This window comes from Sparus aurata, chromosome 3 (assembly GCF_900880675.1).
Source record: "Sparus aurata chromosome 3, fSpaAur1.1, whole genome shotgun sequence".
NCBI lineage: Eukaryota > Metazoa > Chordata > Actinopteri > Spariformes > Sparidae > Sparus > Sparus aurata.
Genome location: NC_044189.1, coordinates 11344740 through 11369985, shown reverse-complemented (window position 1 = coordinate 11369985; position 25246 = coordinate 11344740). Strand labels below are relative to the sequence as shown.

Here is a 25246-nt window from a genome sequence, read left to right as displayed (position 1 = left end):
AAGTCATGTGAGAATTAACACCTAAAGGACAATCAGACTGTTGAAGTGATCCTCGGGAGACTTGAAGGACAAAGGGCTCACGCTGGAAAGGTGACTTCAGTTAAAAATAAACTGAGCTCACAGCTGAAAACCCAAGAAAAGGCTGGAGGATATTTGGATTAGTCTTAATTTAATTAAGGGAATATTGCTTGTCTTGGTTTTTGTTTTGCAGATTGTACTGTATCAATCTTTGCACAATTTCTTTGTCTGCTTGATGAACTGTTTTTGTGAAATATGAAAGTTATAAAATCATGTAAATCTCCCAAGTTGTCTTTGTGTGACTTGAACTGTAATCACATTTCTGACCTTAAATCTAAAGCAGGTAAGCAGATTTCATTCCATCTTTTCAAAAAGAGCATAAATAGAAAAATTATGTACAACAAACACCAGTCGGGTGTTTGGTGTTTTTTATTCACAGTATTTTAATGAACACATTTCAGACATGCAGCTCTGAGGGACGGGGTGCTGTGACACTAAATGCAAAACCTGCATTTTTACTGCAGACTTAATGTTTCTATGGACATCCCTGAATCATTTTTTGCTCTGTGCTGTATTTTCTTGCAAAGTGATCAATAATAACCGTATTCTCTAACGAAAATGCCACGTACCTTTTAGATACCATCCACCCACCAAACCCCAGACTCAACTTTTCTGAATATTTTACACTCAGTTTTGCAGAACACTGGTGGCAATAGGCCTGTTAAGTCCAAGCTTTATTTAGTTTAAAAAAAAAAAGAACAAAAATAATGACAAACCACATTTTTCTCGTAGGTTACAGAAGTGGAAGATGCATCATTTTCCTTTCTCACATGAGGCAGGTGGGATCTCTGGGTCCAGATCACAAATATGTACATTAGAAAAACCAAGTACAAAACTACGTTGGTCAGGGTGAGGATGTGTCCCGATGATTCAGGACACACAGCTGACTGGACGATGAGGTGAGGATACACAGAACAGGGGTTTTTACAATAGTGAGTTTTAATAAAGTCCAATTTTTCAGCATCATTCTCTCTGTTCCATCTTGACTTTCGGGGGTTTGAGGAAGGACCTGTTCTTTTTCTCCTTGGTTTTCTTGCCTTTGGCCTGGAAGGTCCTCCAACTGTCCACACGCCCATCTCTTGTTTCCTGAAGAAAGACAAAAAAAAGAAAAAAAAAGCCACTTTGAAACACTAATGGCATTATCGTGTTTCCATTTATACAAGGTGGTAACCACAATCACAGAGGAACTCACCTCAAAGTTTTTCTGCCATTCTCTCTCTCGCTTTGCTTTCTCTGCTGCCTCGATTTCTTCCTCCCTTGCCCTTTTCCTGGTAAATTGAGAAGAAACAATCCATGACATTTTGATGAGATAATCACCATTTGGACATTTAAATAAAAAATGGTTAAGTCAGGTTAATGTGCAGTGCGTCACTTACCTTTCGTGCATGTCCTTTGCTTCCCTTTCCTTCCTCTTGATTTCAAGCTCCGCAAACAGCTTCATGGTCTGTTTGTACACCGCTTGCCTGAACTGGAAGGAGAAGTTAATCCTTTATTAGTCCCACAACAGGTGAATTTGCATTATTATAAGGACAAGATGTATGATCATGGGCAATCCACATATTGAGACTGAAAATCCATTTGCCCAAAATAATCGACAACAAATCAATTCAGTTGATAAAGATACACTGTCCAAATGATGACCAAAAAACTGCCATTTATACGATGACTGACACTATGGCTATTAGATCTGGTAAGTCATAACATTGTCCTCCCTTTTAAATATTTTAGTCTTTCTTCTTAAATTAACTTTTAATGAAATCTTGATTCAAGTCAGATTTAAACTCTATATGCAACACCCATCCCAGTTTGTGTTTCCATGACTTAGACGTACCACTTCAGGGTCATCCTCCTCCACATCCAGTAGTTTCCCATCCTTCTTCAACTGTTTCTTTTTCTCCTTTACCTGTTGGGAGACCAGAATGGCAGGAAAAAATGTGTTACAAAACAGAGCAGAGCAATACGGAGTTGATAAGTGTTGGAAAGGTAAGGGAGACGTATCTAACGCTCACCATATGCTCCACATATTCCTTTCCTGCATGGATCACATCTAAGGCTCTCTTCTTCTGCTCTGGTTCCAGGAGGAGTTTGTATGCCTTGTCCACAGCTTGAACACAGCGAGATATTCGGGTGAAATCAAACTTGTGCATGATTAAAGAAGCTGCATGTTGTGATTTACTGTGATTATGGACATCCTTCATGACACCACAGACTAGGCATCATGATGTGAATTCAGCAGTTTAAAGTCTGCTACTTTTTAACATTTTTTTTTTTTTTTTACAGCATGTATGTAATCAGAGGTGTAAGAAGTGTACCTTCAAAAGCTTTCTGTGCTCTGTCAGGATCATCCTGATTTTTATCTGGATGGACCAAAATGGACAACTGCAAAGTTAAAGAGACTTAATATCAGGGATTAAGAAACAAAACACAAATAAAACATCATGGCTCTTTCACAGAGAAGACAACTTTTTTTTCTTTCTTTTTTTTTCTCTTACCGCTCTAAATCTTTTCTTCAACTCGTCATCTGTTGCCTCTGGATCAATCTGCAGCACCTGAAATTAATATGAACATTGGTAGATTTCATCTACATAAGTCTCTTAACTACAGTGTCAATATAATATAATTACTACGTTAAGATCGATTATTATTATAGGAGATATGTTGGTTCCATTATCATGCTTTGATGAGCAGATTTGTCAGCCTATTTACTGTAACTCCCCCGAAAGACCACATGTTGTATTTTATAGCCTGAAAGCTGCTCAGCTTTTTAGGCTGATGCAATACAGATATCAGTAAGTAATAATTCTGAAAGATGTATCAGCCAATGTATTTTTTTCTTTGCAATGATCCCTCAAACATGTGTGATGGAGGCAGGATATTTTACAGTTCAACAAACAGCTGTATTGTCTAAAATGACGTGGGTACACTGTAATAGTACATTTCACTGGTAATGTACTCACTTTACATTACCCCATGCATCTTTTTATGCATCATAATGTGTAAAACAAAAGTTTTCATATAAGCCAGTGTCAGTCAACATATACACTGATACCAAGATATCTATTACAGGCCCATATCGGCTGACAGCCAAACAATAATTGTCAGGCTCTACTGTTTTTGTCCAGGAGAGTGTCTCCTTTTCTGGAAACATTATGCAACTAAAAATAATTGTAGTCACATTAAAATCTAACTTAATACATTTGATTTCAATTAAACTGAATTTTATTTCACTACACTGATAGATAATTTTACATCAACACTTGGGGTTATTTGCCTGTTGGTCAGACTATCTCGTCTCCAATAACCTGATGATTGACATCTAACAGTATTTTTAACATTTATGAACTGACAAAATTATTAACTACAAACAGAACAAAAACTTTGTATAACAGTATTTCATTCAGCACACTTACCTCAAAGGGATTGAGATTAAAGTAGGAGGCGCCAGGCCTGAGCAGTCTATCAATCTGCTGCTTGGAGGTTAACACAGAGTCTCTCTTCTCGATCTGCTTCACCTGTCAGGAAGATACGACCATGACAACTTACAAGCTAAAACTAAACTAAAGTCATTGTCCATTTGAAGCTGAACTGTCTTGTATTCGTACAGCCAGGGTTAAGTCACGATTTGTGACGACACATACGGTTGCTCTGCGTCTTTTCTGGGAGCCTGACCTCTTCTTTTTGTTAATAATGTTAATCAAAGCGAAGTTAATACGACACTACGATTGATAGAGCTGCTGGGTGTAAGGCTAACAGCTCCCGACTTGAAAATAATTACTTTTTAACCGATTGTGATTTAGTTTAAGTGATTGTGGTAGTTAAGAAAAGGAAACAAACAACATAAACGATCTTTTGTGGCGTCCTGAGAACACTGGGAAGACGAAACTGCTCGCAAAACATCTCAGTGGATGTTAGCGCCTTATCGTTAGCCGATGCTCATGTCTGCCAGGCCTCATAGAAGACAAACACGAGAACCGGCGAGTAATCAATTCCAGCCGATGTACAGACAGCAAACGACACTTTCAAAACCTAGAAGTTTGCACAGGGTTTATCGTACCTCCGAGATAAAGGTTTGGAATAAATCATCCGACGGGACGTGAGAAGAGGGCTCTCCTCCGGCGGCCGCCATCTTCCCCGGGTTTACGTGTGACGTAGGGGCGTCACGTGACCATACAGTTAATTTAATGCCGATCGTTCTTTTATCAATAAAATTATAATTTTGTTTTACTCTGTGTAATCCATCTAAATGTTTTTTGTTTTTTTTAATGTGCGATATTTTACCATTACTGTATTAACGTTTTAGGTCTAATTTGTAGTTACAACTGAAATTAATTATCGCTTTAGTGTGTAAATTACATTTTTTTTACATTAAATACATAAATTAAACCAGACAAATGTGCTTTACATAGGAGTGAATTTACGTCAAAAATGTTTATTTAAAACTGGAGTTAATAAAAGGGATAGCTTTGTGATAGCAGCTATTGAAATGAAAAAATAAATAAATAAATACAACGCATACAGCTGGACAAAAAATATTTAAGGACGGAGGATTTAAAACTTTACATGATAAATGACTTCGATTAAAAAAACAACAAAAACAAAAACCGTGGCTAAACTTATTTTGAAACGTACGGAAGTAGACGAGTATTCACTTCCGCTTCCACACGACTTGCAGTTTAAAGAAGAAAACGCGTGATTTTCAGTGCGTTATCATACTTTGTAAACCTTAACCTCATAATATAACAACATCAATCATACTGACATCTTTACGCAGCTACATTCAGACATTCTGACAAGATTACGCGGGGCTGTTGTTGTTACGGTTCACATGCGTGGAGCTGCACACCCCTCCAACAACCAGCCAATATACTTACGTGAAGGTTTAATGCAAATATTATAGGCGTTCTCTCACACAACTTCTTCAAGGGCTCAGGAATTTCCCCTCGGCATGTAGGTCACTGCATGCAGAATTAGGGCACTTTTTCCAAGTACAAAATTAGCCCTATATTGTAAAGCTTCGTGAACCTCTAACCTACCTGTATCCACACAAAGTTCTCCCTTTAATTTGATCGCGTTGAGGCAGGAAAGGACAAGTACAGTTCAGAGAATTGGCGTAGGTAGGCGGCCGACAGGTGACAGTAGTCCGCCCCAACATGCCTTCCCCCATTTTTATCTGGTAGATTGGTGAAGTTTGCAATACAAAAAAACATGTTCATCATTGACTGTAGGAACCAAAAATGAAATAACACATATAATTCACAAGACCTTCCACTGTGAGGACCCACATGTGTTATTAAGATATTCACCTGCTGTGAGTTAAATATGACAACAACAAAAATATCCATTTTAAAAGGCAGTTAAAAGAAATTGCAAATATAAAAACACACAAGCACACACATTTACTTGGGTAATATAATATATTTGACAGTCATTAAAAACACATAATTGCCCTTTACAGCAATATTTCTGCGGGTTGGAGCTCTGGATCCTCACATGTCCTTCAACTGTATCCTCCTACACTTCTGCAGTAAGTGAAAAGACAAAACATTAGAATATAGACAATTCACAAGACACTGTATTACAGCATTATAAATGCTCTACTCAGTCAAGATGGAAATTTACATTTGCATCACTGACCACTTAGAGCAGTTACACAAAACATGTCAGGTTTCAATATAAGCAGGCTTGGTTCCCTTTTAAATGATAGAAAACAATAATTTGTATACCAGTTTAACCCAGTACAGAACTGTGGTCGGAACATAAAGGCCCTGATGAAAAACAAAAATTAAAAAACAAAGTTGCCCCGTCAGGCAAGTTTCATCAATGTAATCACAGATTGTATTAAGTCAGAGAAGATAATTATGGTGGGAAAAGTAAGTATTCTTAGTAAGTTTTTAACTAATTATGCTCCAAGCAATGCAACCACCACAAGTCAAAGCTTTCTCCAACTCAAGTAGATAAACTAATCTACAATTACTTCTCACCTGTGTCTTGTCTGATGCGCTATAAACTGGCCAGCCACCTCTTGTTCCCCTGAGTACCAGATCTGAAGTGTACAGTCCAGTAAGTGGTTCATTCCCAGGAATGAGAAACCCTGTGATGGTTCCGGCTCGTAGCTCGTAGAGAACAGTCTCCTGATTCGGCACTAGAAAAAGGCCACACAGAAAAGGGAACATTAATAAATCTTGGTCAATCAGTTTTATGAAAACCAACAAAATGACCAAAAAGAAAGCTCATCATCTCTAATATGACGGTATACATCTAACAAATTAAAAATGTATATGCAAGATTTGTGACTTGGGGCCCAGTTATATTCTGAAAAGACAACTTACACATCTTACTGATTCTGGGAAGTAAATAAGCTCAGGAGACAGCTCAGGCATCAAACATTGTGTTTCAAAATATGACAAAATGTAAAAAATACAAACATGTCGAGACTTTCTGAGCAGTAGTTCAGATAATGAACAATCTTACCAATCAGTCCCTTCCATTTGTGTGAACTCATTCACATGGACGGAGGGCAGCTCCTTTACTGCCTGCTGACAAGAGGCAACATATAAAGACACAGTTCTGACATGAGAAAAGGAAACTCCAGCACTTGATGGCACTTCAAAGCAAAACCAAAATCAATCAATAGGTTGAATAAAGCTTGCTGCTGCAATACTGTGCTCCCCATTTCAGTCTTACCTGTGCAATGTCAATACTGCCATCATGTGGCTTTGAAGGGTACAGACATCAGTTTTGAGGCACAGCCATTGTTCCAACATCAGCCAATTTTACCCTCTTTTGATTCAGTATCACCACAGCTGTTTGAATACATTTGAAAAACAGCTCATGTAGTCAATATCTACCTATCGACCCACACCTCTCCAGCTCGGAATATAGCCAATAAATGCAGCGTCGGATAAAAGAACAATGGACCACTAGTCGATGCTGGTGTGAAACTGCTACCTCTAGCGGCGTAGGAGGGGAATTGATCACCACCACCTTCCATTCACAGAAAAATCGTGCAGACAGCTGAGGTGATTTTGGTGCAATAAACCAAGACAGGCAACAGGTGTTTGCAGGGTTCTGGGGTTTATGGTGCTTACCAAATCCTGGACTGTCTGCCTGTTTAATTCAGTCTTAACGAACAGCCATTTAGCCCCTAAAATTGTGCTTTACGTTTGGAAAAATGTGTTTGTGAAGGAAATGCATGTCTCATGTGTAACTCCAGAAACATGCTGGTAACAAGATTTTAATAATTCCAATGGTTCTTCAGTCAACTTTACTGACTTGTGTTCTTCATTGCCTGGGAAAAAGAAATCACACTCCAACTATATAAAATAAAGCTTGATTTTCCGTACAGTATATTAGTAAAGAAACAATAAAAAGTATAATTATGGCTAGTGTTTCTCCAGTGATTACAATTAGCTACAGGAGAGGAGACAGTACTCTGTGCAAGGCTAGCTCACCCTTGAGTACCGTTCAGGTGAGTTCCTCATTCTAGTGGTGCCGCTCTCAATGCTTCTCCACCTAGGCAGGTTGGAATAAGAGGACAGACACCATGAAACAAAATACAGTGATACCATGGTACCAAAAGGCACAAGCTAATAATAAAAAATAATAAATCTATGGTAAACAAACTGAAATGTGATCACTTGCTAAAGCAAAAGGCATTTTTAAAGAATTTTAACCCTTTGGATGATCAGATCCTTGGTGTGTCTTCAAAAGGAGAGAACGGACGGATGACAGGATGTGCAGATTTTGGAAATTGCATACAAATACAAGTCCATTCAGTGTCAAATGTGTTGCTCTGACTGTTGGAAGGATGTCAGTATCAGGATCATATCAGTGCAAGTGACATCTCACCATTATCCAAGAGTATCCTCGTCTTTCAAGTGTGTGTGAACAGGCGTACATGGTATATGCTTCAGTACAACAACACTTATGTTAAAAAGGGAAATGTACACCGATGCAAATACTGCCTTCTTTTTACTTCTACTATATTACTATTACATAATGTACTGCATTATTATTCATTTCCTTAGCTGCATCCAAACCTTTTACTTTTGGCTAGCTTTGATCAGATGTGTTATGAAGGAAGGGGTCAAATTACAGACAACAGTAAAGTAAAAGGCCTGTACTAAAGCAATAATGTCAGCAAAATGTTAGTTATAGTTAATTAAGCATCCATAATTTTCATAAAATAAAATACCTAAGCTGTAGTTTACTCAAGCATAGACTGTTTACCTGTGCACACACACATCCTGAAAGATGGGTACGATCTTGAGCAATCGCAAGAATTTCTTTATCACTTGTTATTGCTGTGATATTTATTATATCAATTCTGGTTAAGGAAATGACTGCAGTCTGATGCAACATGCACTGAAAACTAAAAGGGTTAAAATCCTGTTGAATCATTTCATCATCCAAACACCTTCGAAATTCTCTTGTCCCGTTGTCTGACTGCACAATTGACTTGGAAAAGAAGGTCTTCATCCAAATAAGAGAATTTGAGGTCAAAATCAAATCAAATACTGAATGACAACACTCAATTTGAGTATCTGACAATTGACTGATGCTCAGCTGAGTTTTATTGAAACGGAACAAACGTAAAAGTTATAAATACAAAGAACATCAGAGAACAAACTGCTATGGCTCTTAAGGTAAGCCAAACCAAATTCTATTGGGCAAGTTCAAAGAAAACATGGGAAGTTATGGTATCAGTTTTAAAAAAAACACAATTTGTCTACCTCTAGAAATGCTAGGCATACACTTTGAACATTACAAAACTTTGATTTCTTCCTTCCTGTGGATTCTTTTCTCCACCATTGCAAAAAATGACGTATGAAGCTCTAACCATATGCATTTATTTACAAGCAAGTCCCTAAGCAACTATGATAAACCACAAATAAAGGGAGTACAAGAAGGGGAGGGAGGAAAGGGGCATGGACAAAACTTCCTGCAAGGCAAATATCATTATTTAATGTCCTCTCAGACTTTTGAGAATGAATGTCCACTTTTTTGTAAATGTTCATTGTTGACTTTAAAAGAATCAGGAACAAAATGTAACAATAAAAGTATTTTGTGTGTTTTTTTAAAGACACGTGTCCCAATGTAACCGTAGGAGTAAGAAATGATTCACCACAACGGTTACGTTCACTTCTTCAGCCAAAAGGCTTTCCAGCCAATCATCTTGAGCCAATTCTGGGGTCTGTCCATTTTTTTCTGAGATATATACAGATTTTTTTTCATGAGGGATGACGAATAAAAAGTCAATCAAAAAATTGTGGCCAATCTCCTGTTTTCTTTTTCTTTTTTTTTTTTTTCCTTTTTATTGTTTTTCTCTTTTTTTGTTGACACTTTGCCAAATACCTTTTGGTGCATCTACTTCCACTGCTGCCCATAAGAATCCTGTGAAAACTCCATGGTGTCATTACTGTAACCATAGTTACCGGAATAGTCGGCCCCTTGCTGCAGGGGCTGCTGGGCGATGGGCTGGGACCCCCAGTTCTGTTGGTTGTTGGTCTGGCGGCGCTTGGAGTCAGGCTGGTTAAACACGTCTGCCTTCCTCTTTCCGCCGACGTTACCTCCGCGATTGCCTCTGGCTCCGCGAGGACCGCGGCCCCTCTGTGGCTGGAAAGGGGCTCCCCGTCCTCCCCGGCCACCCCTCGGACCACCAAGGGGCGGACCTCTTTGGGCATAGCCACCACGGCCACGTGCCGGTGGCGCCCCACGAGCCCTAGGTGGAGGAGGCCCCCCCCTGCTGGGACGAGTACCACGGCCCCTCATGCTGTACACATCATCGTAGCCGTAGTAGGGGTCTTCATAGCCACCACGGTAGTCATGATAGTCGTAGCCATAGTAGTCATCATAGTAGTCTTCATATCCATAGTAATCTGGTGGATAGGCATAGCCCCCTCGGCCACCACGACCCCTGCCTCGGCCTGGTGGGGGCATGCGTGGAGGTGGGTAGTAGTAGTAGTCATCATACCTGCAGAGATGAGGATAGGGTTACATATAATGACTTCCTCATATGAGACTAATTCGGAACGTTGACCAGTCACATGTCCCTGTCCCTCACCCTGCATTCCTGGTGGTCTGCCGAGCTGCTTGGCGCTCTTTCCGCTTCTTGTCTGGGGGCTTTGCCAGGACGATCTCAATTTCCTCTCCTCCCAGCTCCTTCCCGTTCATCTCATCCATTGCCTAACCGAACAAAACAGTCCATTAATGGAACACAGAATCATTAGACATGCATCAGACATCTTTTCCAAAGCATAAAATTCCCACCTTTACGGCAGCATCCCTTTCTTCAAAATGGACAAATGCGTAGTCTTTCAATTTCTTTACTCGCTCCAGCTTTCCAAACTGAGAGAAGGTCTTTTCAAGAAGCTCTTCAGTCACTGCGGTCGCCAACTTCCTTACAAAGAGCACCTTGACCTATAAACAAAATACACAATGTTTGTTACCCTGTAGAACAGAGCATGCTTGACGTTTTTCTAAGAGGAACACATGAGAATTGCTAACCTTGGCCATGACCTCCGGGTCTGGCTCAGCGACAGGATCAGCCCACTCTACAGTGACAGGGTTTCCCCACACCTTGACCTTGCCACTCATCAGTCGGCGGCGAGCCTGTGCTGCAGACTTGTGGTCCTCGTACTCCAGGAAACAGAAGCCACGGTTCTTCTTCTTGTCGTCTGGCTGGTGGTACAATATTACCTCTTGGAGACCCTCTGAAAGATAAAAGAAAAAAACATCTTTTAACTTTCACGTCATTCATCATTTATTGGATCATATTGATGTTACATTCATATGCAGATTTTTTTTTTTTTAATGAGTTTCTGAAATAAATCCACCTCTGTGCATTTGAAACTAACCTGTGACTTTGCCAAAGTCTTCCAATATACTTTCTCTTGTCTTGTTTTTTGGAATTGATCCGACAAACAGACGATTGTTTGCAACAGATATACACACTCCCAAGTACTTGCCAGGGCGGATTTCATGGTTATCACACTGAAAAATAAAAAATAAAAGATAGGCGGCTCTAAATATTCCAGTTGTTCTGTGGTTTGATATTTTTACAATGCTCTGTTGTGCTACTTACAAGCTTCACCGCCTTTTGGGCATCATCCTTATTGCAGTATGTGATGAAGGCATAACCTCTATTCTGACCAGAGAGAGGATCCATCATTAACCTGAGGTCCCAGATGGCACCAGCAGACTCAAAGAGTGGCACCAGCTCATCTTCATACAAATCCCTTGGGATTTTTCCAACAAACACCTGATGAGGAATAGAGAAACAGGTGTACAAGTGTAACAAACTTGTAAAGCCTAATATATAGGATGATATTTAAGACTATTTATTAAGGACATGAGGCACAAACCCCAGACTTCTTGCCCAATTAAAAAAAATAGAGCATTGAAAAGAATGACAAAAACAGAACACCAAATTCTTATCTACCTCAGTTCCAATCCCTGGTTGTGTTCCTTTGAACACATCTTCAGGTGGAGGACCTCCATACTTTCTCTGCCCTGTGGTGACATCCAGGGTGTATCCTGTCCGCTCCAGTAGCGCCTGAAAAATGCAGAAAAAAAAAAAAAACATTAACCGCGCTGCATGGCTGCAGAGGCATGTTTAGATTACTTTTATTTTGACATTCTGCAAAACGACGTCTATGTTTACCTTTATTTTTGCCTCATCTGGGCCCTTAGTGGACTCCTGTACTTTACTTCCTTGTTTTTCTCTCTGTCTGTAAGTCTTCATGACTCCACAAAGGAAAGCACTTTTATTCTGAAATTTAAAAAAAAAGTAAAATTATTGATAATAATCTGCATGAACATAAAACTTCTCCCGAAGACGAAAATGAATATAAATCCATTGATGTTGTTACCTGTACATGGGACAGGTCGCTCTCTTTGAATTGCTGCAGCACAGTGAGCGCTCCTTCCTCATTGAACTCTCGCAGTGCATCAATGGCCCTTTCGTCGAGGTCAACATAGGCCACCAAGCCTACAATTAGAAACATATTCACCATCAGGCTCTCATATACAGTGGACACCATTAGTACTCCGGCACAGTTTGTAATTAAATTATAAAGCTTTCTGAGTCACAAAAACCATTAACCACCTGTCTGGAAGATGTTATCTAGACTTTCAGCCACTTTCTGGGGGAGCCCTGCATCGATGAGCGTCTGGTAGTTCTCTGTGTGTGTTGTCGTCACATCCATGGGCTCCTCTTCCTCCTTTGCCGGGGCAGAACTACCGTTCACCTCAGCGGCAGCCATTCTCCTGTCATAAAGGGCAAGAAAAACCTGTCATTCCTCATTTATCTTCAGGAGTTTGTTTTTCTTGATGAGGACTGATCAAGAAAAACACATGGTATCATTATGTGAAAGTGGATGTCTGCTTTAATAACAGATCATCTGTGAACAAACACATTGTTTACAAATCAATGGGTGTTGTAATTTGGAATTTTTGGTACTGACCTATGCAACATTAACACCATTACTTTGATAAGAAATGGTGATACGGGGCATTACTATCGTGAAAACAATCAATACGGAATAGCATGTGTTCATAATAATACCGTTGGATAAATGAATCAGTGTGTAAACAAGCAGGTACAGTACGGTAACCACAACCCGGTCACTTGAAGAAACCACCGTCCCGCCCCCCTCACATGCAGCTTGCTAGCTAGTGAACTGGACAGATTTTTATCATATTTACATGCTTACTAGATGAACTATTTCCTCCAGGCAAGATGCACTTTACATTATTCGAAGCAAAACAGACTTTTAAGGTGTTTTTTCTCCTCTTGAACTGACGTTATTTTGTTTAGCTTGCTGGCTTTCTGGCTAACGAGCTTATACGAAGGCCTCGCCGTGCAGAAAGACACCTTTCACAAATTAAACACACGTTCCGCGCAACATGCAAACAGATAGCTAGCGAAACTTACCAGACTAATTCAGGACACTAGCGACGACGTGTGTTAAAATGTGGAACGAGTGGCTTTGCGGACGTACAAAAATGTCTTATATGAAGAAAACGTTTGAATCTAACACACGAGACAAATTTCCAGACAGCTACGGTCTCGTCGTCGGCTCGCCCCGAACAACGCCACCGCTCAGCAAACATCGCGATATTTGGAAGTGGGAGGGAAAAAAATAACGCGCAGTAGGGGCGGGTTCTTGTTTTTGACGTGTTCTTCTTCTTTTTTCCAAAATGGCGAATTTGAACGTTACTGCCACCAACGGTAAGGTTGCAGAATAGTTCCATTCCAAAATAAACAAAGTCCAATACAGGTTGCTTTTGTGAGTTGCATAAAGATATGTTTGAGAACTGACATGTAGCTCTGTCAGCTTCAAATTACATCTCATGTCCAGGTAAACCAGTAAATCTGATGGACTTTGCTTGAATTTGGTTGATCTTTTACGGAAAAATCCGTTAGTCCTATTGCTTGTAACTACAGTGGAAAATATACATAGGCCTATATATATATATATATATATATATATATATATATATATATATATATATATATATATATATATATATATATATATATACATATATATATTCCATTGTTGATTTTCAATTCCTTATGTGTAATATATGAAAACTTGCTATTTATTAATTTGTTACCTTCTCCAACACGTTCATAACCTTTAATTGTTGGGTGGAAATCCTTGTGCCACTGCAGATTTGCCCAATAACTGATATCAAATAATACTAGTTTCCTTCATAGACAAAGAAATAGATCTATTGGCTCCCAAAGCAGTGGCCATGAAACATTTTATAGTAATATAGTAAAAAACAGTTATTAACATGCTTTTCCATGTGACTGTTTCCATATCTTTAACCATAAAGTTAAAAACAAATGTTTTCACTTTCTTTGTGAAAAAAGTTTATTTTTTCTTCCCTGCAGTTTAGAACCCCACATCAAGGACCAACATCTTTTATATTTCTCCCTTTTTTCCAATTGACACATCCTCTGCAAAATATGATTTAGCCTACCAGTGTCTGGGCCATTTTGTTATATATATATATATATATATATATATATATATATATATATATATATATATATATATATATGTATATATATATATATATATATGTCATATATAATTTATCATAATGAAAAATAAAAGAGAACCACACCACCTTAATGGGGTAGAGAGGATAGTTAAGTAGCAGTAATTTGTATTTTCAGCCTGAGAGAGCAGGGCAGTGTCAGAAAAAGAGCACTTCACAATCAACTGTCCAACCAAACAAGTTGAACTTTGAATGGCACAACTTTACCTTTCTGTACATACTACCATCACGATCAGCCGTAAGTCAAAGCACAATCAACAATAGACATTTATACAGCAAACAAGAGGGATGAACAATGACTCACAGGCATGTTGCAAAATTAAGCACTTTATTCTTATATTAGCATTCGTGATTTCAGAATGAAATTTCATACAGGACCTGCCTTGATAGGTGGTTAAATCATTCAATATGTGATCATTGCTGGACTTGGTAAATAGGATGGGCGGACTCTCAGAGAGCAGTCTTCCCAGCTTCAGTCATCATGTTTCAGCTTCCTGATTTTGCCCTTGTGGCGGTCGATTTCTTTCTGCAGGCGCTCAATCTCTTTCTTATGGTGCTCTATCTCCTCCGCGTGATGCTTCCTCAGCGCCTCCATCTGCTCCTTCTCCTTCTGCCTGCATGTGAAAAAACAAGGTGGGTTAAAAATCTTGTGGAAGAAACAATCAGTATACAGGCATGAGCTTCAGCTGCTGCATACTCCTCACCTGAAATAGCGCTCCTCCTCTGCCACCTGTCGCTTTCCGAATGCTCCCCCTGCTTCCCTCACAGAGCCTCCTCCACCTCCACCTTTGCCTGCTCCCTTGCCCAACTCGCCGAGCTGGGATAAGCAGAGGAAATGTTTTTATTGTCACATTTCACATACAAGAAAGTGCATCACAATGTACATGAGATATCATTCCATGACTAGCATCGGTTGGTTTTGTCAGACAAAAACACATTTTATAAAGGACCCTCTCATGATTGTAAAATTAATCAAGTATTTTCTCGTAGTGTATGACTAAAATAAACAAAGCCTTATTTGCTAATGATGTTTCTTTCATAGATGAACTATTGAATTTCTCTAAGTACATACAGTTGCTGCAACACCTTCATACAACAATATAATTGACGACTGTGTGTTGTTGATTTATTGACATCACATTTCCCTATCAGACAAATTTTAAGGCAGTAAGACACTGTATACATTTATATTTCTCTTAAATAACTTGAACAATATGATGTTACTCTTTAAACAATCTCTTTAATAGCAAGGGGAAGGCCGCAAGACATTTGATTTTTTACATATTATTACCTTTGCATGCCATCTCTGCTCCAAGTTGCAAATCTATACCTGCTACTGAACTGTAGACTTTTGTATAGTTGTACGTCGCTATTCTGCATTGTACAGTAACTGATTAATGGGTTAAAGTGCATGTTTCACTGTATGTGTCATTTCTTAACACTGGGGCGTAAGGAGCATTTGAGCTCAGATTGGCTCTTTAACTACACGTCTAACGAAATGTGCTGCAGTATTTACGTGCATTACATTACATCTATGTTAAAGCTACTTTACGAACGTGACTAAATAAGTTCGCCACTAGCTAGCCTTGCTAACTTCGTAAGGCTAACAACTTTGCTGACATTAGCAAGCTAATGCTAAAACCCTGACAACGCCAACTGTCATCACAGTTTACCTGATCAGATGCCATTCTAACGTTCATCTGATTGAAGATGCTTCTCCTCAGGTTTGCTCTCAGAAGAAACCGTGACATGGTCGGATACTATTCGTTAATTGTTTCCAATGTGTTGTCTCTACTGTTTTTAACTGTGCCTTTCCCAAAATGCGGAAATTTGAAAAGGAACGCCTTCAGTGGGCGTGGAGCCTAGCAACCGCTGTGACATGTCGGCTTGTTGCTGCCCCCACGCGCTGAGGGGGGAGAACTGCAGTGGCCCAGGCAGTCAACACAACACAAATATCTATCTGTGGAAAACAACAGTGAATGTCATTTTACAGCCACTGAAGAGTTAGTTTTGTAAGAAATATAATGTAATGTAATATCTCTGAATTTTCTAAATATTTTTCACTAGATTAGATTAGATTAGATAGAATTTATTTATCTCACATATGCGGACAAATGCGCATAAAGTTGAATAGAAAATTAAAAAATGAAAAGTACAATATTCACAAAAAAAAAACAACACAAATTGATTGTTCAGGTAGTGTTTGAGTTAAACAGTCTGATGGCTGTGGGGTTGAATGATCTGCAGCATGAATAGCAAAACCTTCACTGTCAAAACATGTCATTATGTCTCTGGAGCTATATTCAGCAAGGAGGAGGAAGAGGTAGGTAGCCTGATTGCATACAATATACCTGTATACTGTTTGGTAGTTTAATCTATGATAAAACATTCCATAAATCTGTAAAGTGTGTAAGGTAACTCAAGCTGTCAAATAAGTGTAGTGATGTAAAATGAGTTGGTGAGCTGAGAAGAAAAGTATAAAGTTGAGTACCTCAAATGTGTACTTCTGAAACTCTTTTACCACTGGCTGTGCTCATACAGCAACATTAGTCCATGAGTAAAAAACTGCTGTTGAGTTAGGCCTGATGTTTTAAACTTGTTTTGAAATGCAAAAATCAACCGAGAGAAACAATCAAATGGCTCCAAGATCGCAAATTGATTTAAAAAGACGTTACTTACACCTATCTTAAAGCCGGAATCTTCACTGTAGCTGCTAAAGCTAAAAGTGTTAGTGCACACTTTGTCTGAGGTGGGTGCATCAGTGGGTATATAATAATGTCACATCAAATTGATTTGGGATCTTGGGGCTTCTGGAGACTTTGTATTACGCCGGACGAGCCGTGAAACTCCAGAAATGTTTTGTGGGCTACCAAATTTCACCTGACTTTCCATTGGCATGGGATTGAGTAATTACTGAATGTTGATGAATGAATTTTTGGGTGAACGTATCCATTAAAAAACTTAGCAGCATACAGAGATCCACAAATTCACTCTGGCCAGGTCTCAAGTCAAAGACAGATTTATAAAACACCTTGCAAACCTCCGTCATCCAGTGATTTGTGAACCTGTCTGGAGCACTCATACAGAATAGTTCTGCAACAATACAGCATACAGACTTTCCCTCCTTTGTGATCGGTCATCTTATCTTGATCACCGGTAAGAAGCTGCACATGTCAGTATGATAATTTCAAGCTCATATTCTGTCAGTACCCTACACAAATTTGAACATCCCTTTGCTGCTCAAAAGATCGAGTCCCAGTGCTCATCTCTTAAGTGCTGGATGAGACGCACTCAGCAGCACAAAGGGAAGCTTTGCACAGTAAAGAGAGGTTGTGGGTGTTCAGCACAGATGAGTCATCAGAATGGAGTCGCACTGTTGAAGAGCTCTCCCTGCCAGACAATGCTCAGCCCAGCACAGCGCTGTATGAGCTCACCATCCCTGACTCTCCCTCCTTCAACGTCTGAATCCAGTCCAGGTGATGGTCAATCGGCATGTGTAGGCGCGGCATTGTTGTGGTGACGTGGTTCTTTCCTGTCAAGCTGTTAAGTGATGACCATGATGATCTGGAAGCTCCTGTGGAAATGAATGGCATGCACAAACCTGTTGAGTCACCATGCTCTGTAATGCAGCATCCTTGGTTTGTACTGATGGAGAGATGAAGGAAAAGGGTTCAAAGGCTACACAATGTGGAGGCTGTGCAGGACAGTAAGAACGGGGCCAATGAGAAAACACTTGCACTCGGCTGTCTTGGGAACATAGAAGGTTACACTTGAGGATACACTCTGGTCAACATGCTTTTCCACATCGCTGAGAGGAAACCGAGGTAGTTACAGCTTTGCGACAAATGGTGGCAGTGTGCTCTCGCACAGATGGAGAGCATCTGCCCAGTGTTGCAATAAATATGGAACAAACTACCAGTCACATAGCAGTCATGTACAATAATTCCTTCTTCGCCTGTAATGGACCACAGCAAGCGTTCCTCTCATTTTGCTCTGACTGAAGATGGAAATTGAGTTTCATACAGAACAATGACTGCTGCAGTGCAAAAATCATTATGAGCGGAGGGCTCCAATATTCACAGGGGCAACTGATTCTGCTGCATTTCATCACACATCAGAAGTGTGATGATTGTTAGAATGCAAAATATGATACTGACGAATCCTTGAGAAAGTATATGACACATGAATGTATATTTCCATAAATGCACATTTAAAAGGGCCCTATATATTCTTTATTTTTATGCCTCATTCTCATAACGTCAATTTTGATTTTCTATTCATGCTTCCTCACTTGCTTGTAATCTTTCTTCTCATCTTCCTACTTGGCATGTTCGTTGTCATGCACCAAAACACCAGGAAAACATTTCACTTGCCAATATTTGTGATCCTGATCCCGATGATACAATAAATCTTGCTGAACTGAACCGGAAGTCTTTTTTTTATATGTTCAGGAGGAAATGTCTGATCAAACTGAACTTTGAGGGGCTGTTGTGCGCGTCCCCGTATCTGTCTGTGCCATGTCTTTGTATGGACTTCCGGTCCACAGGATTTCAGAGCAACCAGTTATCTGGATCCTTTCAGAGCTGCTCACCTCACCGGCTCAAGTGTTGCCATTGGAAATAGTATCCTGGCAACAGCACTAACCTGAGCAAAGACAAAGTAAGGTCATGCAGACAACAAGATGTGGTACGGCGTTCCAGTACGAACAATTCATTTTCATAACCATAGCTCAAATTCGTCATAACATCCTTTCAGCAGTTTTTGCATTATTATTCTGAAAGGACGTTCAAGGTGAACTCACATTATATTTGCATGGCACAATTTAACCTGGCCTTTCTTTTTTTCTTTTTGGGTGCAGTCTTTCATAAATGTTTGGATGTCATGCGTGATGCCTATAATCTGCCTCCTTCTACCTGTGCAGTATCAATAATTGCATGAAATGGTGCTCTCATCTGAAATTCGTTCACACCTCCGAGGGGGAAAAGCATGCTGATATACCTCTGGGGGATGTAACGAAAGCTTTTGTTCAGGATTTCAGCACATATTTATGAGGTAATAGCACTGTGTTGCCATGGTGTCACTTTATTAAGGCACTGAAATGACAAATAAATTCTGTCCTGGGGAGAACATTTCTGAAGCATGCTACAAACAGAAAGTCGGTTGCATTTGAATTGCAGGAAGCTGTAAGCTATTCTATTTTGTAAGTGAAAAACCTTGGTTTGGGGTTAGACTGGGGCTTTAAGACTTCCTGGTTTTCTTTATGTGCATTCAGCTCATCTAATTCTCTCAATGTGCTGTTGCTGGAGCTCCATGTTGCGAACAGCCCTCTTGATGCCAGTGCTGCCATGAATGGGCTTTTTGATACTTTGTGCACATTCAAGGTCCTCTGGCCAAGAAACAATGGCAGGCTTTATTTACTGGGCTCACAGGCAGCTTGGCAATAATTAAAGGGGAATTGACTCACTTACTAAGCTGATTACAATGTCAAGGGTGCAACCTAAAACAGCCAATTAGCGCTTTCACGTCACTTTTCCCCCAACTGGGCAGATTGAGTCAGACTGCACTCATAGCACGGTTGCAGCATTCACCAGCGGCTGCTTCACAATGCAAAGGGCTTGACTCTGCTACGTGGTCACCGCCCACTTTGTGCAATCACCGAATAGTTTGGATTATTGACGCGCACATCTATATTCTGTACGTTATGCGAACGTCAGTGTGCCTGCAGCTGTAATGTTTACTGGTTTCTAATTTGTTAACTACCACTAAACACAAAGCACAGCTGAGGTTGATGGAGATGTCATTGGTTATCTGGTTTAGCAGCTGGCTTACTTGAGTGGGAATAAAATGATTCAATCCTGTGGCTCTTGGAGACTTCCCAAATGTTATCAGACAGAATGGCTCGAACTATGACAGTGAAACAAGTCATTTCACAGGGGTTGTGTGTTTACAGATGCTCCTTTCACGAAGCATTTTTCACGTGACGTTGTAATTACACGGTTTGGCCACTACGAAAGTTGGCTTCAAAGCTTGCAGCTGTTCCTGGGGGCTTGGGTTAGCAGCTGTCCGTCTGAGCGTTAACAATTTGAAAACCACATCAGAGCCCGAAACCAAAACACCGGCCAACCATGTCACCCATCAGCTGGAGTATCAATTGGTCCGGTGTGGCACAGTACATTCCAGATGTTTTAGGTTTTCTACATTTTGGACGAAGGGAATATCACTGACTCCTTCTATGTTTTCTCTCATCATGTAGCAGGAATTTTAAAGAGATGTATGACTTTTTTACTGTATAGTCCGGCTAGTTTTATACAAGGGCCATCTTTCAAGTGGTGAGATATCACAAAGTGATTATAATTCACACCGAGGGGAGCATGAATATATGTGTACAACATTTTCTGGCAATCCATCCAAAAGATGTGGAGACCTCATGGTGTTTTTGTGGCAAAATCTGGAGACAACCAAATAGGATACATCATCTGGGGACCATGAGTGTCTGTCCAAAATGTCATTGCAATCCATCTAGGTTCTTGTTGGGACATTTCACTAAAAGCCCAAAATGTGGATCTGCTTAAGGCAATTGAGGACAAGTCAGTGCCTGGAGTTTATGACTGTCTGTCCAAATATCCAATGCAATCCATTTAATTCTTCCATTGAAGAGCTGCAGGCACGCAGCTAGCATGTCAAAGATGACATCTCTTGGCGCGCAGGTGGTCGAGTGGTTAGAGCGCATGCCACGAACGCAGTGGACCCCAGTTCGAATACGGCTGGAGGACCTGTACTGCATGTCACCCCCCCCATCTCTCTCCCCTTTCCGATCTATCCACTGTCAAATAAAGGTGTCTATGCCTCAGAAAAATCTTTAAAAAAAAACAAAAAAAAAACATCTCACTACTGACTCACCCACTTGTGACCACAACAAGCCACTCTCCAGCTGATTTTATCGCACAAGATGTCCTATATGCTTCAACATAAAATCCATTTGCATTCCATCAGTACCTAAGCTGGTCATTTGCCTCCCCTCGTCCAGTCAGCCCCCCCGGCGTTAGTATACGGTCTGGAAGTAAGACAAGTGGCAATACACTCCAGGAAACCACTCTCAAGAGACTGCTGGCATTTAGCTCTGACGCACAAACACAGTTGTGATCCACCACATCTGGGTTTTAGTCATTCGGAGGTAAAGGAGCCACACAGAGGCAGGAGGTGGACTGAGGGTTTGTGGCACAGCTTTCCTCTATCAATCCCAATCAGGAGGGAAAGTGCAAGGCTGTGTGTGATAGTCTTTGTACTGTAATGTTTTTTGATTTCAGCTCAATTAGAGAAAATATAATACTAGCGTCCACAGTCCTTCACCACATCCCCTGTGATTGCTTTAAATATGTGTAGACATTCAAGAGAAACTCTGAATCAGAAAAAAAGGCAAGGCGGCGGTTTCAGCGTCTCGCAGTCTTGCCTTCGGATCTGTTACGCTCTGAAAGGCTGGAGTATCATTTGAGCTGAAGGACACGCTGTGCCACAGCTGAAGACAATGCATGCAGCTAATCTTCAGAGCTGAAGTTTTGTTCCCCAGTAATGACTTGGAACCAGCACCGTTTTGTGGCAAAGACACAATACCTTCAATGTAAACGGTGTAATCGGTATTTATTAATGGATGTGTGTTGTTTTCCCGAACAAAATGGACGGAGTGTAGAAATCGTGCTGAAAACTGCTGTTTACAACTGTTATTGCTGGAATTGTGTGTTAGTTCCTGCTGCACGATATGTTGACAGGTTGCAGGGGGGTCTAGCTGAAAGACACCCAGCGATTTAATCCAAGAACCAATCCTTTAATTGTGTAACAGCCTCTCTAAAAACTGCTTCTTTCCAGTATCTCAGATAAAATGTCACTTAACAATGCCATACAATATTTAGGTGACAGCATGCCAATAGCAGCATGGACAGCCAAAGCCACTTACACTCCGTCCCTGCTGTCCGCAGCCTTTTTTTTTTTTTCCTGCTTCTTATACAATATTCCATGCTCTGCAAAGAACTCCTTGACTGCAGAATTACTGATCATTTTACTGACCATAAAAAATGAGGTTTATTACACTTAGTTAGGAAAGCATGATTCGGAGATTCAGTGTTTTTTTGTGTGTTTTTTTTTACCCCTCCACAGCTAGGTCAGAGCACAGCAGAGATATCTGGCTCAAGGACACATTAGCTGGGTGGATGCCTGGAAAACTCAGAAGCCTGGGTGTTCAACAGGGGGTCCGCAACCCCAAGGGGGATCCTCAGAGTGACTGCAGGGGGGCTTTTGAAAGTTTATATTTTTCAAAAATGTAAATGTCTCATTAACATGAATCCACCACATTATTCGCACGAACCTATTTCATTTATACAACACGGATGATCTACTACCTGTCCATAACGACAAACTAGTCTGCTAACTATGTATCATTGCAACATATTTGCCAGTTATCTGTTTTATTATCTCAAGTGTTCAGACTTTCTTGCAAAATGTCATGGATTGTTTTTTTAAGTTATCAAGCAAGAGATTCAGAAAACCACCAGAGAAATTAGTTTGCTTTTCACAGCTGCTCCATCTCTCTATCAGCCAAGTGGTCCTTGTCCTGAAAACCGCTGACGACCCCTGCTCTTATGTATCAGCCTGTCATGTCCTTGACAGTACCATTTTTCAGAACTGAAAGATCCAGTGTGTATGATTTAGGATTGAGGATCTACCTGCAGAAATGTAAAATCATTTTCATTACTATGTTGTCATTAGTTTATAATCACCTGAAACTAAACGCCATATATATCTACAGAAGTAGCAATTTCCATTGAGTACACCATATTGAATCACCATGTTTCTACGGTAGCCCAGAAAGGACAAACCAAACACTGGCCCTAGAAGGAGCCTTTCACATTTTTACCATTAAATGAAGGGTATTTTGTTGGCTAAAATGTGCGACTTCTCAGATAGTTGCCACAAAATTCCACACATTGAACCATAATTGTTTACAAATGACAACATGAAAACAATGTGACAGCGTGAAAGGGCCGGCTGCGGCTCAGGGGTAGAGCCAGCGTCTTGTTTTTGGACGGTCGATGGTTCGATTCCCCTGGTCTGCATGTCCGAGTGACCTTGGGTAAGATACTGAACCCCACAACAGCTCCTGATGTGCTGGTCGGCACCTTGCATGACAGCCAACACCATCAGTGTGTGAATGTATGAATTACTGTAAGTCACTTTGGACAAAAGCGTCTGCTAAATGCCCTAGATGTAAATTTAAATGAAAGGGGTTGCTCAAAGTGGTCAACATACACAGAATTATCACCAGAATCAACCAGAATGTTTTTGTTGTCGCACAAATTTTAGGTCGTCGTTAAGCTGCTGGCATCCTTTTCTGTTTCAGTTCACTCTCACCACTCTCATAGTTTTGTTTTCAGTTGCAGCAGGCAACATTTTTTAGTGAAAACCTTTTACATCCTCCCCCCTCCTCCTGTACACCACCTGCTCAGCACAAAACAGCAGACAGACACAGCTAAAGAGCCAGATATTTCCCTCGGGAGATGTTAGAGACCAAACGCAGAGCTGAGGGAGAGGTAATATTGGACTTTGGTCTGCATTTGGAGGCCAGACACACGGCTACAAATGAATGATGAATGTCGAAAACAAGCAGCTGTTGGCTCAGAAGTTCCAAAAAAGTCAGTTATCATGTCTTTTTAGCTCTCAAGGTAGATACTGTAATTCCTAAAAATGTATCAGTTTGTAAACTAAACATATGCTATACATGGAGTCAAAATGTGTCCAATTTTGCTGAGTTGAGTTGAGTCTTCTGCCCATAAAATCCCAAACTGTTATTCAGAATTTTTTTTTGTTTTGTTCGCTGCATTTCATTTCCTGAAGCTACGAGAGGAGAAGCACAATTCAGAGATGACCTTGCTGCTGCTTCACTCTTGATAATCATATTAATTTCATTTGCTGCTGACAATCATTAAGAAGACATTACTGCCTGGGGAAGGCAAATGGTGTCGACGCTCTCTGTTCTCTCGCTTCTCTTCGGGAGTTTAAAGACCTTCTCCTCTTCGCCTATCTTGAGGATTAGCATCTGCTGTTTCTATGGCAACAGCCTTCAATTAAGAGACAGCCAGGGCCTCGCTGTTACTGCCAGCAAGGTGCTAATTGATACTGGATTTCAAGTCGGGGGGGATGGGAGGGTTGAGATGAGAATGAGGAACTGCCGCCGCTGTGTGTATGAGTGTGTGCGTGCTGTTGGAGGGTGGGGGGTGGTTAGTCATTGACAGCTTTAGGATGTTATTAGCATTTGGACGTGTTTTTCACACACAAAGACACATACCCAAGCATCGGCATTTACATATTGTCAGCATGTAGTAATTATTGTCATTTTGATTGGATTTATTTTGTTTACGGCTGACGAGGAGAGAGGCTGCATCCTTATAGATTTGAGTTAATGGATAAGTTCACCCCAGAAAAAAAAAGAGAATTCAGTCATTATCTGCTTCGGTGATGGAAAGCCGGATGAAGTTTTGTGGTCCACAAAACATTTCGGTTGAAGTAGATGGAGACTTGCAGAAAATGGCTCCGTACAATTCAAGCATAATTCAAGATGCTGGAAGCCCTGAGATTCCAGATTGAATTATATAAACGTATTTACACCCTTTCAAAGCTCTTAACTGTAGCTGCTAAGCTAAACATGTATGAATGAGTATGAATAATGTTTTTTTAATATCATCTCAGGATCTTTGGGTGTCTGGAGATGCATGTATGCAGTATATTAGAGCCATTTTATACTTTTTTTCAAAGGTTTTATTTACATTTTAAAACAAGTTCTTTAATGCAGATTTGCTGTGAACCTCCAGAAATGTTTTGTGGACTCCGAAAATGTATCTAACTCTTTTATTGGCACAGGGTTGTCAAAAAATGACTGAATTCTCATTTTTGGGTGAACTATTCCACCAACGTTACATTGTCTAGGCTTCTTTGTAGCAGCAAACAAACTCCATGTGTTTTTGCGGGTGTATCCTTCAAGTGAAGTTATGTATCATGATGATAAAAGGTGCAGACGGAAGTTTGTGTCAAGTTTGTTTGTACTGTA

General features: G+C 40.3%; 3 protein-coding genes across 5 annotated transcripts; all 3 read right to left on the bottom strand.

Moving 5' to 3' along the window:
- Nucleotides 1-431: 431 nt before the first annotated feature.
- dnajc8 (DnaJ (Hsp40) homolog, subfamily C, member 8) lies at nucleotides 432-4258 on the bottom strand. The gene is made up of 9 exons (XM_030412057.1): nucleotides 4133-4258; nucleotides 3489-3590; nucleotides 2571-2627; nucleotides 2391-2457; nucleotides 2088-2182; nucleotides 1910-1981; nucleotides 1455-1546; nucleotides 1271-1346; nucleotides 432-1164 (listed from the first exon to the last, which is right to left on the bottom strand). The coding sequence occupies exons 1-9, from the start codon at nucleotides 4202-4204 to the stop codon at nucleotides 1042-1044; spliced, it is 756 nt and encodes a 251-aa protein (XP_030267917.1). The 5' UTR covers nucleotides 4205-4258; the 3' UTR covers nucleotides 432-1041.
- A 1215-nt stretch (nucleotides 4259-5473) lies between these two features.
- On the bottom strand, nucleotides 5474-13198 carry LOC115578831 (heterogeneous nuclear ribonucleoprotein R). Of its 3 annotated transcripts, none has more exons than XM_030412052.1 (15): nucleotides 13013-13198; nucleotides 12185-12345; nucleotides 11949-12067; nucleotides 11741-11848; nucleotides 11519-11632; nucleotides 11162-11338; nucleotides 10935-11070; nucleotides 10585-10790; nucleotides 10348-10497; nucleotides 10142-10263; nucleotides 9513-10051; nucleotides 7530-7590; nucleotides 6550-6614; nucleotides 6060-6220; nucleotides 5474-5597 (listed from the first exon to the last, which is right to left on the bottom strand). In XM_030412052.1, the coding sequence occupies exons 2-12, from the start codon at nucleotides 12339-12341 to the stop codon at nucleotides 7556-7558; spliced, it is 1863 nt and encodes a 620-aa protein (XP_030267912.1). In that variant the 5' UTR covers nucleotides 12342-12345; nucleotides 13013-13198; the 3' UTR covers nucleotides 5474-5597; nucleotides 6060-6220; nucleotides 6550-6614; nucleotides 7530-7555. The 3 variants fall into 3 exon arrangements, with proteins under 3 accessions (XP_030267912.1, XP_030267911.1, XP_030267910.1); XM_030412051.1 differs by having other exon boundaries at nucleotides 6550-6611; XM_030412050.1 differs by lacking the exons at nucleotides 5474-5597; nucleotides 6060-6220; nucleotides 6550-6614; nucleotides 7530-7590 and having other exon boundaries at nucleotides 8613-10051.
- Nucleotides 13199-14458: 1260 nt separating this feature from the next.
- Nucleotides 14459-16017, bottom strand: LOC115578226 (ATPase inhibitor A, mitochondrial). Its single transcript, XM_030411091.1, has 3 exons — nucleotides 15825-16017; nucleotides 14856-14968; nucleotides 14459-14765 (listed from the first exon to the last, which is right to left on the bottom strand). Exons 1-3 carry the CDS (start codon nucleotides 15900-15902, stop codon nucleotides 14624-14626), a joined length of 333 nt encoding a protein of 110 aa, XP_030266951.1. The 5' UTR covers nucleotides 15903-16017; the 3' UTR covers nucleotides 14459-14623.
- Between the last annotated feature and the right edge of the window lie 9229 nt (nucleotides 16018-25246).